This window comes from Schizosaccharomyces japonicus (genome assembly GCF_000149845.2).
Source record: "Schizosaccharomyces japonicus yFS275 unplaced genomic scaffold supercont5.2, whole genome shotgun sequence".
NCBI lineage: Eukaryota > Fungi > Ascomycota > Schizosaccharomycetes > Schizosaccharomycetales > Schizosaccharomycetaceae > Schizosaccharomyces > Schizosaccharomyces japonicus.
Genome location: NW_011627861.1, coordinates 3,608,634 through 3,624,414, shown reverse-complemented (window position 1 = coordinate 3,624,414; position 15,781 = coordinate 3,608,634). Strand labels below are relative to the sequence as shown.

The window sequence follows — 15,781 nt, the reverse complement described above, 5'->3', positions numbered from 1 at the left end:
TATGCTGTTGTTACTTCCCGTGTTGGCTTGGTTTTGCTGCGGGTGCTCGGCGATGTTTTCCGGGTATAGTCCACTCGCTTAAATTGTCACGTGGACACTATAAGCTTATTTAGCCACTTGCCGATGTACACAGTGGGTGCATGCTGCTGCAATTCACCACACAAAAGCACAATATATTGTATCTTGAAAGAAAATTGGTCTTGAAAACGACGGGATCGACTGCCAGTCTCAAGTTCCTCGTTACCGACAGCGCTCTAGCGCTCTGAGTCCTTTTTCTATGCGAATGTTGACATATTTTGAATATGTTGATTAACATATCTTCCAGAAATAGATCATTCAATGCTGTAAGTAACAATTCTATTACTGTAGACTGTAGACAACTTTCATTTCTTGGTGGCTAACGTCCTTAAACAGCCTCAAATTGTAACGGATTTAGTTCATAGATTCGAGGATAGCAACAGTGCTTTGGAAAACAGAATTGATTTGCTGCAAGAACTTCATGAATTCCAAAACTCTGGTTGGTGCTATCCTAGAGGTGACTTGAACACATGGATTCCTGTTCTAAACTTTTTTGATGAGATCCTTCGGGAGGTCATTGAAGAACATCGTCTGCTTGCTGCTCAGACAATCCCATTCTCGGAAAAGGCAAAACAGATCGTTGTGATAATTTTACAGTTCGTGTCCTTTCTCATGGATCATTGTGCGAATCGCACTCTCTTCAATTCTTCAGATCGTCTGACGGATTTGCTGCTGACCACTGACGACGACGTATTATATTACACCCTTCAGCTTGTTCTTCGCATCGGACAACATGCAAATGGACTTAAATTTGGGAAGAAAGCGTACAAGCTACCCATTGACAGATTACGATTGCTTTCTCTCTGTTTTCCAGACACTTGTCAATACGAGGATTCAGAATCATTTCCTGACTTAATAGCTGACGAAGATCTGGCTCAGTTCTCTTCGTGGGGACAGATCTCCTTTACTTTCTATCCTGAGGTCCAAACTTGCGTTGACGAAAACTCGTCAAAAACGGAGAAAAAGGCAAGGCGAAAAAAACAGCGCTGCGTTTCTAGAACCTCAAAATTACATCTCCATCATTCCATATTTGAATCGCGCTCTTTAGAAGGTTACTTCCAAGACATCTGTTCATCTCACCGCATTCCTGCAGAAAGGCAGTATGAACTCTTGGTGACTTTGAGAAAAATGCGCGCATTTAGAAATCATAGGGACTTCTTGCGGATGATCCGTATTGGCATGCTTAGTTTGGCCTCCATTGCCTATGTCATAAACGAAACTGAGTTTCAGTCTCTATTAAGCGTGCATCATTCGGATCTTCCTGCGTTTGTGCTTTCCATTTTAAGCAGTAATGACTCAAAGATCGGGACGTTGCAAGACGATGCGTTACGGTTATTAGTAGCAATGTCACAACATCGGCCGCTTCTCAAAAATCATATTCTTACTGCCTTGAATATTCCCATGTCGCACGGATGCTTCTATAAAATACTGAAGAATGTACTTCTTTCATTAGATTCTGACAAACCAGCTGTTTCAAACGATTTTACCATTACGGTTTTCAATTACATAGATTTTCTATCGTCAACACAACCGGGGGGTGTAGCCCTCTGCAATCCTCTGATCATGAAAACGTTGCTCAGTGTTTATGATAACACTCGTGCAAGTGCTCTAAGAATTACGGTGCGGGTTACCGAAATCTTGGATCATTTAATTTATGCCTTCACAGCAGCCTTGCCTTGTTCGTTGAAGCGAAAGGAACAAGCTATCTTGTCAAGCGCGTCACTTCTGAAGTTAATTCTGCGGTAACGAATTTGTCTTCCTCGTCAAAAAATGTCGCAACGAAGCCATACATGGATTACTCTATTCCTTACGCAAACTTTTCGTGTATAAAACACATGCTCAAGTTTATTCTTCATCTTATCCAAAGCTCCGGTGGTTTGCTTGAGTTTCGAAATCTGATTGAAACATCACTCGTTGCAACCTTAAAGACTATAATGGACTTCGCAAGTGATTTTGGTGCAAAAAATCATGCACTTGCAATCAGTATCATGTCTGCATTTATTCATAATGAGCCAACGGCATATTCAATTCTCTATGAAGCTGGCCTTCCGAATTCGTTCTTTGCCTCCATAAAGAAAAATGCGGCACCTTCTGTATCATTATTTCTCTCGCTTCCCACAGCTTTTGAAGCAATTTGCTTAAATCAAACTGGTTTTGAACTTTTTAAGTGCGCGAACCCATTTTCATATTTGTTTTCTTCCTTTTACAGCGAAAGTCATTGTAAAGTTTTACTTGATAGCGACTTTGCTGGCGTATTGGGTAATTGCTATGAGGAATTGATATGTCATCATCCTAAATTAAAACATTTACTTTTTGATGAAGTCCTACATTGCTTGCAGAGTATATCTGAAAAGCAGAAGTCTGATTTTGATTGCTTGGCTCTTCCCGAAACACTTCAGAAGAATGATGCTTTAATAATAAGTGTCTACGATGATGGTCTTCGTGGCTCTACGCAGCCAGTACTCTTGCAATATATTGATGTGTTTTCTCGATTCCTCGAGGGTTTGTTAACTGATTCATCACGTTGCCATGATTTTATCGAAATGGGGTTCTCGAGCAAGTTTCTTGACTTGTATAACTTCAAGCTTCCGGCATTTTTCCCTAATTCATCAGCGGTTGATGCAATGTCTAGTACACTTCGACTCATTGCTGATGCGGATTTGCAGAAGGCAGTCGAACCCTTGCTTTCTGCACTTGTTTCATTATTGGATGATTTGGATTACTCAAAGCTAAGAGATTACAAATCATCGAGGTTTGAGTCATTACTTGACGGCATTTTAGATGCAGAAAATCTTGTGAAGATGTCTGAAGTACAAAATCTTGTGAAGCTACAATCAATGATTGCTACTTTGCAGGATTTTATCTCTGCGCCTCTGTTTTCGAGTAACCATACCATGGATCTCTGTCAGCTAGTTTTTTCCGCTGAAGAACAATACTCTCTGCTAAAAAAACTAGGAAATGTTCGAAAGACACTTCTTATAGAGGAATTGAATTTGTGTTTCACCGTTCCTGAAAGATGGAGGGATGCCACATGCACGCGTTTAAAAAAGCGTGATATAAAAGATCGAATGCTGTCGTTATATAAAGAACTGGATTCACTTTCATTGAGACGATTTGAAAGATTCAGAAGTTTGCGATATGTTCTTTCCTCGGTTCCATCGATTATCAATAGTATCTTCCTTGGTCTGGTGCACCTTTGCTCTCGGAAAGTGTTTGCGGGAACAATAAAATTTAAGCGTACTGATACTGGTTTGATGCTCGCTAGCTTTCTTCGTGAACAACTCTGCTTTTTACCAAGTGATGATTCTTGTGAAAGCTTTACTGTACTATCTTACAATTCTGCCACTCTCTCTTTGTTACAGAGTCTTTTTGTGAATGAAAAGTACCAAGAATTCCTCCACTTTTTCTGTTCTTGTCTTCATAAATGGGATTCGTTTAAGTACATCTTTAACCTTCTTGAGCTATCTTTGTCTGTCCTTCTCAATAACTCAAAAGAAACAGACTCTTGTCTTAGTCATACAGCCGCGGGTTGCTTGAGGCTAATTGTGTCTGTAATTTCTCGGTTATATGACTTGGAATCAAAATTTGGAACGTCGAAGGATTTGACACTTAATGAAAACTTGGAAAGCGTTGAAGTGCTTAGTGAGAATGAGAACATTTGCGATTCTTTATTAACGATGTATTATCCTACAATGCTTGAGTTATGGAAAAGTTCGAAAAGCTTCTGTTTCTCTCGTCCATTTCACAGAGAAATGGTTTTACTGTTCTCTGCTGTAACCAAAAACACAAATTCGGAATTAATACTGAACTCCGTCTCGTCTCCTGGTTCCTGGAAATCTACGTTGACCTTCTTACCTGAGCGGACTGTGCAGAAAAAAGTTAAGCTTAAGCATTGGGAAAGAGAAACAGAATTTGTACATGACCTCTTGGATATTTTGAAAACTGAACAAGCAATTCCTTTTGAGCTTTCAAAACTTTCTCATATTTTCTTTCAAACGAGGGGACAGAAGATCTGGTTCGTTAATTATATTACCAATGCTTACTTCACAAAACAACGTTTGTTACAGAAATTACAGTTGGAGCATAGAAACATTTTTGAGTTCCTTGTGGTATTTATAAATGATACAAGATTTCCGAGGGCATCACATTCCACGATTAAGAAATTATTAAGTCACTGCATCTTCATGCTAAATAATGAATCACTCTATAACCAAGAGCGACAACTTTGGGTTCCTTCTTGTCTAATGCTACTCGATAGTTGTCTATTCAAAGACCAATTAGCAACTTTAAAACAGGCAACTCGAAACATGCATAAGAGTGGTATTCTACAAACTCAGGATTTAAAGAAGGTTTATGTTTGTTGTTCTAAGGAGCTGAAACTCAACGTCTCATTATTGTCAACAGTGTCTTTACTACGAATATTTGCCCGTCTTACAACCATCCCGGAACTCGCTTATGCCTTTATACACGATTGTCTTGGTGATGCCTTAAACTCAGTTAAGCAGCACAATTCTCGTTTACCAAAACTTCAGCATCTATTCATGAGTGTTCTTAGGAATATCTTTGAGACGGAAGACATGGTGAAACATACTATGCGTGTAGAGCTGTACGACTACTTTACAAAAAAGGCGCATTCCTCATCTGTCGATTCACAAACATTTACGGATTCATTTGCATATTTTGCTGTGAGAAATGTTTGTGCTCTAAATTCTGTAATTGGAGAGCTCTGCTTTTTAAAGGAGGGAGGGACTGATGCAGAAACTAGTTTGACGTTGAAGCGAGATTATCCTAATCCAAGAACCGTTAATCCATCACTGGAAATCATTAATGATAATATAAATTATTTTTTGTCTTCGCTTTTTATGGAACTTACGGATTCTGTAACAAAATCATTTGCTTTAATTGAAGGGATGGATAAATCTCAATTATCGGGTCTCGTTGATGTTGATATCAATGAACTCGAAACCGAACTTTCTCACTCTCAGTACATTTTGAAGATCTTTGTGGAATTACTGTGCAACTTCAGCGCTGCCAGAACATGGTTTTGTCAAATTCCTCATACGTGGGATAAGACCAGTGGTACTTCGAATGCGTGTAAGCAAAACACTTTGAAGTACATTATAGAAGAAATTATTTGTGCTTATTATCCGATGGTAACGCTTGACAAACTGACATCTCTTCTAAAAGCTTTGTCAGAGGCTGGAATCGCAGTAGTGATAGCATTATGCCAATGTCCGTCTATAGCAGAGGAAGCCGTTTTCGAATGCATTACTATAAATGTGATTAAGGATTTATGTTCGTCTTTACAGCATCAATTATTATGCCCATCTACGCAAGCGGAACGCTATCATCGACTTCGTTGTATATCTAATACTGTTCATGGTTTGGTTTCTCCGTCTAGTTTTTTTACAAACTCCAAACTGAAAACTTCGTCGAAGGCCTGTGGTTATATTCTGCAACAACTTGTTTCCAACGATATGATATCCCTTCTTGTCTCTGCTACAACTACTATCGATCTCAGTTATCCTGACGCACACGACTGTCTAAAGACTATCTGTGTGCCTTTGAAACAGTTAGTTTTTTTCGCTCTTGATCATAGTAGTCTTTTTGTATCTATGTCAAGCAATACGGAGTTACTTGATTGTGACTCTGATTCGTCTTCAGTTAGTTATGACGACGATATGCCAAACGTGTACAGGAATTCTGTTCTTGGACTTACCACTGCAACGCAGCATTCAAACCATTCAAGCCAGAATGTTGTAAGCTTTAGCCTTTCTGAGGACTTTGATGATATTTTCTTTGAAGAAGCATGTCAAATGAAGAGGAAAGTGCCATTAGCGACAGGGACCTTGATGATGACGATAGCAACTCCTCGGTTGTATATCCTGCATATGCAGAGAATATGCGGGGTGCTGAATCGACCGAAAGCAGCGAGGAAAGCGAAGACGGTGATGCTTATACAAGAACAGAAGTTAGGGCTGCTGCCAATGACGACGTAAATTTCACAAACAATGCAACTGGTACAAGTGATGGGAACTCCACGATCAATATATTTGCGGACAACGAGACTATTGCCGGTGCTAGCTCTACTCCTATGGTCACAGAAAATGCTGTCACTGAACCTATGTCAGAAGGAAACAGTGATGTAAGTGTCCATTTCACCAATACGCAAAGGGACGAAGAGAATGATGATTCTAGTTCCTTTTCTTCATCCACTAATAATGAAGTCCTTGATGGACGTGACTCTCTCATATGGCATTCTCAACGTACATCAGCAGGATTAAGCACTCGTTTAAGACGGCCTTGTTTATTGCATAGGTCTGTGGCATCTCGGTTTTCACCAAACGAAAATCACTCCCTAAATCCGATTACTGAAGATTTAGGGCTCTGGACTAACTACGAAAATGAAAAGATTTCCGGGCTAGACTCTTGGGTAACTATTGATGGTAAACTGGTGGGCACCGCAGCTGTCCAAACGTTCTTTGATTCTTCGAAGATCTCAACAGAAGCAATAAGTATCTCTGAAGGGGAGTTTGAAAGATGGCTGATATCGGCGCTGTATCCCAAAAACCTTGGTCGCTTCTTTAAAAGCCAAAACACGTTTTACGGACAAAAAGGGAAGGAAAGTTATACAAAATTTTTCACGCCTTTAAGCACGCCTCAGAGATGGGAAAGCTCAATTGAGTTTCTATATGGTTATGATTACCTATCAGCGGTTAAACGGGACATGTTCAAGGGTATTAAAAACTTTGTTAGCTACAAAGATGACGAGATCTCAGAAAAAGACCAATCTCAGGTCAAAGAAGTATCAATGTCGGCTACAGGCTCTCTTAACGTAAGCCCCTGTCGATATGAACAGCATAATGCTACTAGCAATAATGTGTTATCTGTTATCGGTGGTTCAAATAATGAGCACAATGTTGATGCTGGATTTTTGGAAGCATTACCTGATGAATTATTAGATGAAGTGCTTAATCGTGACGTTTCTGAACAAGCAATTCCAGAGCGACCACTTAATCATATAGAGGAAGGATTTTTGGAAGCCTTGCCCGATGACATTCGCGCAGAAATCACTTCCTATAGTAATCTCCGTGGAAATATCCATCACGGCGTAGAGGACAATATTTCTGAACATGGGGCATCTTCCTCAACTGCTGCGCCTGAAGGAAGAAATACAGAATTAGTTGATGGTGTATCGTCTCCTATCATTCCGACATTTAGTTCTTCGGATATCCAACTTCCTCAATTGAAAGCCTATTCAAACCGAGTAGCGAAACCGGAGCGTACATGGAATAATTTGCATTTATTTGAGATTACCGGAGTCGCTTCGCTTCTAAAACTTCTTTTTACTTATGATGGTACTTGCCAAAATTTGATCTTTGATATTGTCTTGAAGATTTGTGAAAACAAGCAGAATCTTTTTGACGTATTAGAACTTTCACTGTTCATCGTCGTTCAACTTGCATCGGTACGACCTTCTGCTCAAAATTGCTATACCGTTGTCTCCAAATTAGCAGAAAAAAGTATCAGAAACGCTGCTTTGAAGTCCGGTTTTAATGGGGTTATGCAACGAAAAACATCACTCAATGCCATTTCCAATGACATCAATGCTAAAAACATATCATCTTTGTTGGGAAAGTTCATTGATTTATTGGTATATTTAACTGAGTGGAACCCGACTTTTGGCAACTGCTTTTTCGAAAAGGTGAATATAAAGAAGTTTGAACAGAACGGGGCTCGACGTGCTCGGGATTGCCATATGTTTCCGTTTTACATCATCCTGAGCCTGCTAAAATCTAAACGAATCACTTCTAATCGAACCTTACTTGAAGGATTAGCCCTTTTGTTATCAAAGGTGACAAAGTTTTTGTGCAACCAATCCAAAGTTTATGATGGTATGATATTGCAAAGGGAAAGAGAAGGTATTTACGATGAACGGAAACACACGTTTAGTGTAAAATTCTCTCCCAAATTCACTAAACATTTGGCCTGTGTCTTTTCTTTGAAATATTGCAACAGCATTGTTTTCACGAATGCATTAAGGGCAATGGACAATTTGTGCATTTATGGAAAATGTTTTGGCTCATTTCTTCATGAATTACTTAGACAATCAAGCATGAAGGTCAGTGCGGTGGAACAGATGTTGAAAGTTATCTTACATTCTCTCGGCTCATTGGCGATTGAACAGACAATGGTTTCTATTTTTGCATCCGTTCCAAGTTTCTGTTTTGAGCAAACAAATTTGCTTCAAAATTTAAAGGCGCTTGAATTTCTGTGTGAAAAGCATTCCTTGGCACTTTTTGTTAATGAATGTGATCTAATGTTTTCCGTTCCACTTTGGGAAAGTCTCTTAAATTTGCTTGATAATGTTCCGGATGCCACCAGGAAGTTAGAAATTGCCCGTTTTCTTCTACCTTTAATTGAATCTTTCATGATCGTGTCTAACCTTACCATGTTAATTAATCGACTGAAACAAGAGAAGACTAATATCCGTATCGAACATATGTTTCAACAGTTTACTGGCAAATATCGAGTACTCCTGAATACTCTTGTTAGGGAGAACGAAACACTTATGAGTGGTTCTTTCTCTATACTAATGAAGAACTCATACATGCTTGATTTCGATAACAAGCGTCGGTATTTTCTACAAAAACTACACAACGACCCCTTTTACACCCGCTCTTTGACAGTTCCCGTCAGGCGCGAACACGTCTTTACAGATTCTTACCGTGTTCTGTATGCAAAAGATGCTAAAGAGCTTCTTCATGCAAGACTCAGCATCAAGTTTGAAGGCGAAGAAGGCGTGGATGCTGGCGGTATCACTCGGGAGTGGTTTCAGGTTGTTACTCATCAAATGCTGAATCCGAACTATGCACTGTTTTCGCCTTCGCCTACTGATCCGAATACTTTTCACCCAAATAAGACTTCTGCCGTTAATCCTGAACATCTTTCTTACTTTCGATTTGTTGGAAGGTTACTTGGAAAAGCTCTTTTTGATGAACGCTTGCTGGATTGCCATTTCAGCAATGCTGTCTATAAAGCTTTGCTAAACAAGCCTATCTCGCTGAATGATATAGATTCGCTGGACACAAACTACTCCAAATCGTTACACTGGATGCTTGAAAACAACATCACTGATGTTATTACGGAGACTTTTTCTGTGGAAACGGATACGTTCGGAGTTCACAAGGTTATTGACCTTGTCCCTAATGGTCAAAGCATAAACGTTACCGAAGAGAATAAGCGTGATTACGTTCATCTTTTAACTGAGTACCACCTAAAATCCAGTGTCCAGCAACAATTGGAACACCTCAAGGCCGGCTTTTCCGAGATGATTGACGAGAGTCTTATATGTATCTTTAGTGAGAAGGAACTTGAGCTACTTCTTTCTGGACTGCCAGACATTGACATTGATGACTGGAAAAACAACACTGAGTATGTTAACTACACACCAGCATCGTCGAACATTCAATGGTTTTGGAGGGCTCTTCGCTCGCTCGGTAAGGAAGACCTAGCCAAATTGCTTCAGTTTGTCACTGGTACCTCTAAGGTTCCACTGAACGGTTTTGCTGGCTTAATGGGTACGACTGGACTGCAAAAGTTCTCCATTCATAAAGATTACAGCACCGTTCCCGGAAAGTTGCCTCAATCACATACATGCTTTAATCAGCTCGACTTACCCGAGTATGGCTCGTATGAGGAGTTAAAGTCTGCTCTTCTCACGGCTATTCATGAAGGATCCGAGGGTTTTGGGTTTGCATAAGCTCTTTCTTATTCTTATTTTTCGATGTTTTTGTCAAAACAAATTAAAAAGCTTACCTACACGTTCGTATATTCACAAGGCGTGAACAAAAATTCCGTTGGCCATTTATTATTTTTAATTTCGTTTCTCCCCCAACCTCTTTTGCATTTCTAGTCCAACTTTGTTTGTTTTAATGAATACTAATTAACCAATTATAGACGAAAGTGCGGAATGTTCAAGCGTGGGGGATTGTAGTGTATGTATGGATGTAACTATATGTAACTGTATGTAACTGTATGTATCTATGTATCTATATATCTGGACTGAAAGTCAAGAAAGTCAACAAGAGCAAAAACCATCCGTCACATTAACGAAGAGGCGGCACTTTGGCAATTACGTGCAATTCAAATTGTTTCCTATAAACACTATAAACTCTAGAATATGTCTTCTACTCTGATGAACATAGTTATCAAGTTCTGCTGACGCGTTCCAAGGTCGACATCTTAATAGTGATATATGTACGGAGAAGGACTTACAGATTCTGGTGGTATAACGCGTTGTTAAAATTCCTTAATTAGTAAATACCGACGAACGTTAGAGCACATAATCCACATTACCGTACTCCTAAGCGATGCAACACGGTCAGACGAGAATGAGGTGGAAGCGGGGCTTTTAACCCTACCCTAACAGAAATCCACTACTATAAAAGGCCAGGACGCGCACCCAGTTCATCAGATCAAAAAAGTAAGAGGTCAGCCACGGTGCTTACATTGATTCAGTGTGTAACCACTGCCAGAGTCTCCGGACTTTGAGACCTCGAGAAAGATATTCGTTGATAAAGAACCCTGCTCTTATGACCTATTCAGTTAGGCAATTGGCGTAGGGGCCGACGATGCGAAACATTCATTCGTAGCTTGTAGATTTTAATTTATTGATTGAAGAGAATTTGTTGTGATGTTTTATAGGTACTGTGGCGGTTTTCCCGTTGGATAAGTCTTAGGGTTTAGTGTTAGAGTGAATGTTCCGAAACGAAGTGATGAATGAGGGACAACACGAAGCTCACCGAAGACAAACCAAAATCAAAGATCATCAACCAACACACAGCTACTAACAATTAAATCCAAAACACAAGCTACTCTATCCCGATTATCCCCATCACATCGTCTGAAGCAGCATGACCACTACAGTCGATAAGAAGAGGAATTCTACACGTCAGAATACACCAGCTGCCCTACACGACGGGACCGTCCAGAGGACGAGAAACCCGAGGTGTAAGAGATCATCGCTGAAGGGGGAGAGGAATAACCCAAAAGAGTCTGCCTCTCCCTCCCGAAGAAAGAATTGTCTCACTCTTCGGGCAACGGTGTTTCCAATCATCATCCGTGTTGAGTTCTGTGGCTAGGTTAGGAAACCCAAGCCGGACGTATACTATAGAAATGATCCTATGGAGTATCGTCGATGGCTTTTCGTGGATCGAGCCGTGCCCTTTTATAGTAATTTCGTGTGGGGAAACGCAGTCACAGTGTGGGGGTGGTGGAGGAGACAGGACGCTAAACTGTGTTGTTTGTCGCTAAACAGTTTACCGTGACTCACTACCTCACACAATGTCTCTATAACGCACTTTGGCTAACCCCTCTATCCCCATTTATCGCACTTCACAAATCCCCCCTATTCCCCAAGGAATCAATTAGATAATGTACAATAATTCTCAATACAAACACAGAAGCCTGCTACAAAACGCTTGAGACGAAATACATTCATTACGATAAAGAAAATCTACAAATTGAGGGGCGTTCATAATTCTGATTTTGATAATGAATCACCTTGCTGTGCCCATCCCAATGCAGTCTCGTCCCTAAAGCAATTCTGCCATTTGAGGGGGTGTAACTGATCTATCTTCTTCGTCGTACTGATTCCTGCACGACTGCAAATAGGTGCTGTTTTACAGGCTAATCTATCTGACCTCACTACTGTCTACTGAAGCACCCACACGACGGACATAGATAAACGAGTTTAAGCTGCTGATCAGTTCCATTTAGATATCAGCATGGCCCCGTGTGATACGCACGCGGGGGAGTTCCTTAGATAAGGTTCTTATACATCATATATAACGGGATATGCCGCCCAGGGCGAATCTTCCATCCGCTAAACACACCTCGTTTTTTTTCTTTCCTGTACCTGCTAACACTCACGGTTGATCTGTTGCTTGTTCTCTGCGTTAAATTGACGCAATTGGCTTACTGGTGTCGGTTTTGGTGCCTTCTTTGTTTCTGTACTCTTTGAGCTAACTGAGTCAATTCTTGTGTGTCCCTCTTTTTATATAGCAGTCCTCAAAGAGGTTTCACTACTTCTTTCTGTTGTGATTGTTCCCGTCATATCTCAGTAGTTTCATTCGTTTTAACGCGTTATTGAAAAGCGGTTCTTTCGCCTGTTTGAGACATTATTCGCGTTTCGCATCTGCAATGGCTGTTATTACGTGCGGTTACCCTCAAAGACGCTTGTTACGCAGTGTGAACGCTCTTTTGTCGAACGCAAACGCGGCTGTGCTGGCCTCGTCTTGTCTTTCCCAGCGTTTTTCCTGCACATTACCGAAACCGTCGGTCAAGGATCCCCTGTTTCATGCTCTTGACACTTTTGAAAGTCGTCATGTCGGTCCTACAAGCAAGGAGCAGGAATACCAGCTACAGACAATGGGCTATGACAAGCTGGAGGAGTTTCTGAACGATGTTATCCCCGAAAGCGTCCGTGCTACCAAGCCCGTTAAGTTTAAGGGCCCTGTTGGTTATTCTGAGAAGGAATTGGAAGCTCTGGCCAACGAAATCGGAAGAAGAAACAGACTCGTAAAGAGCTTCATCGGCATGGGTTACTATAACACCAAATTGCCTTCGGTGATAGAGCGTAATGTGCTGGAAAACCCCGCTTGGTACACTCAATACACGCCTTACCAGGCCGAAATCTCTCAAGGTCGTCTGGAGGCCATGATTAATTATCAAACAATGATTATTGATCTGACTGGCCTGCCTATTACAAACGCGAGTCTTCTAGATGAAGGCACTGCTGCCGGTGAGGCAATGGCCATGCTTATGAACGCTGATAAGAAAAAGCGCAAAGTGTTTTTGGTCGATTCCCGCATCTTCCCGCAAACAGTTGCGGTCCTGCGTACCAGAGCTACTGGCTTCAACATTGACATTCGAGTCGTTGACCTTTCTGTTGATCTTATTAATCAACATTCGAAGGATGCTTTCGGCATTATGGTTCAGTATCCCGCCGCTGATGGTGCCGTTGAAGATTATGCCGATTTGGCTGCTGCTGCTCATGCAGGTGGAATGAAGGTTTCTGCTGCCACGGATTTGCTTGCCCTGACACTGCTAAAGGCGCCTGGAGAGTGGGGCGCCGACGTCGCTGTTGGCTCGACACAGCGTTTTGGCCTTCCTATGGGATTCGGTGGTCCGCATGCCGGTTTCTTCTCTTGCACTGAAGAGTTCAAGCGTAAAATGCCCGGTCGTTTGGTCGGATTGAGTAAGGACCGGCTAGGCAACCCAGCTTATCGCCTTGCGCTGCAGACTCGTGAACAACACATTCGTCGCGAGAAGGCTACTAGCAATGTTTGCACTGCTCAAGCTCTCCTTGCCAATCTTTCTGTATTTTACGCTATGTACCATGGACCTGAGGGATTGAAAAAAATTGCTAATCGCATTGTTGCAGCTACTACGGTTTTACGTAAAGGTTTGGAGCAGGCCGGCTACCGGATTGTTAACAAGGCGCACTTTGATACGCTCACTGTTAGCGTTCCTTATGCCGCGGACGTCATCGCCAGCGCACTCGCAAATGGTTACAACCTGCGTAAGATTGATGAACGCCATGTTGGTATCTCGCTAGACGAGTGTTCAACATACCGAGATTTGGATGTACTTTTTGAGGTGTTCAATGTTCAGAGATCTGTTTTTGAGGTTGCTAAAAGTTCTGGCATTTCTGATTTTAGCAATGCGTCCATTCCTCAAAGTGTTCGTCGTACATCCGAATTCTTAACGCATCCAATCTTCAGCAAGTATCACTCGGAAACCGAGATGATGCGCTACCTTCATCATTTGCAATCCAAGGATCTCTCTCTTGCTCATGCTATGACTCCTTTAGGTTCTTGTACCATGAAGCTTAACGGTGTTACTGAAATGAAGACCATCTCTAATCCCAACTTCTCAAGCCTGCATCCGTATGTTCCGACAAAACAGACGGAGGGTTATCGAATGCTCATCCACGACATAGAACGTGATTTGGCAGCCATCACAGGATTTGATGCCACGAGCGTTCAACCTATCTCTGGCGCATCTGGTGAGTATGCTGGCTTAAGTGTCATTCGTGCGTACCAAAAGTCTATCGGCGAAGGTCATCGTAACATTTGTTTAATTCCCGTATCCGCCCACGGAACGAATCCTGCTTCTGCCGCAATGGCGGGCTTGAAGGTTGTTCCGGTCAAATGTTTGCCTAATGGCTACCTTGATATCGAAGATTTGAAGGCTAAGGCATCGAAACACGCCGATCATTTGGCTGCTTTCATGGTTACATACCCTAGCACATTCGGAGTTTATGAGCCGCACGTTAAGGAAGCACTGGAAATTGTTCACCAGCACGGTGCTCAAGTTTATTTTGATGGTGCAAACATGAACGCGATGGTCGGTTACTGCAAACCTGCTGAGATTGGCGGTGACATCTGTCACTTTAATCTTCACAAAACCTTCTGTATTCCTCACGGCGGTGGAGGTCCTGGCGTGGGTCCCATTGCTTGCAAAAAGCACCTTGCCCCTTTTCTCCCCGGTAATCCCATTGTGAAGACCGGTGGTGAACAGGCCATTAGTGCCGTTAGCTCTGCTCCTTTTGGCTCTGCCAGCATTCTGCCAATTTCTTGGGCTTACATTAAAATGATGGGTGAAAGTGGCCTTCGTGGGGCCACTACTGCTGCTTTGTTGAATGCAAACTACATGGCGACACGTCTGTCTAAGCATTATAGTATTTTGTACACAAACGAGAAAAACCGTTGTGCCCATGAATTCATTGTCGATTTCCGCTCTTTTAAGAAGACCGCTGACGTTGACGCTACAGACGTTGCTAAACGTTTACAGGATTATAGCTTCCATGCCCCTACGCTCTCTTTCCCCATCGCTAACACACTCATGGTTGAGCCTACGGAATCCGAAAGTCTACAAGAACTGGATCGTTTCTGTGATGCACTCATTTCTATTCGCGAAGAGATTCGTGAAATCGAGGATGGAAAGCAACCTCGTGACAACAACCTGCTGAAAAATGCGCCCCACCCGTTGAAGGATATCGTTTCGGAAAAATGGGACCGTCCCTATTCTCGTGAGCGTGCTGTTTACCCAGTAGCAAATCTTAAGGAGCGAAAGTTCTGGCCGGCAGTTGCTCGTTTGGATGATCCTTACGGAGATACCCATCTGTTCTGCACTTGTCCTCCTGTGGAGAATGCGAACTAAACAGCGGTTTCTTCATTGTCAAGCGCATGATTAATGCGTGCCGTCTTGTTTTCTATATCTGTTTTCATTTGTCAGAAGACGCTTTGCATGAACCACATGGTTTAACCAATCAATCCTCTCTCTCTCTCAACAGCAGCTAATGAACAGAGTGAGTGTATAACTGAAGCGAGAGGTGTCTAGGTCATCCTTACACTCCATCTTGCCACTGTTAGTAATCATTCGCTCGCTATATCATGAATACATTCTCTTTTTCTCCGCCTTTACGAGTTTAGAGATTTGTCTAAAGTTTCAACACTTGAATAAATTACTATTATTAAGCATAAGAGCTACAGGAATAGCGGAAGGAGGATGTAGAAAGTGAACTGGACTGGTCAAATGTACTAGTAAGTAAATAAATTAGTAACGGCTAAAGATTGAAAAGCCGCCTTTGTGTTAAAGGACTTTTTTACTTATGGAGTTAGAGTCCATGCTAGAA

At 41.7% G+C, this 15,781-nt stretch overlaps 2 protein-coding genes across 2 annotated transcripts; both read left to right on the top strand.

Annotated features, from left to right (window-relative positions):
* Positions 1–302: 302 nt before the first annotated feature.
* Positions 303–9,841, top strand: SJAG_03860 (HECT domain containing protein; the record flags this gene model as incomplete). The annotated part of the gene is made up of 4 exons (XM_002174952.1): positions 303–344; positions 415–1,820; positions 1,946–5,837; positions 5,903–9,841. 4 exons carry the CDS (start codon positions 303–305, stop codon positions 9,839–9,841), a joined length of 9,279 nt encoding a protein of 3,092 aa, XP_002174988.1.
* Positions 9,842–11,977: 2,136 nt separating this feature from the next.
* On the top strand, positions 11,978–15,655 carry SJAG_03861 (glycine cleavage complex subunit P). The gene has a single exon (XM_002174953.2). The coding sequence runs from the start codon at positions 12,283–12,285 to the stop codon at positions 15,304–15,306; it is 3,024 nt and encodes a 1,007-aa protein (XP_002174989.1). The 5' UTR covers positions 11,978–12,282; the 3' UTR covers positions 15,307–15,655.
* Positions 15,656–15,781: the final 126 nt, after the last annotated feature.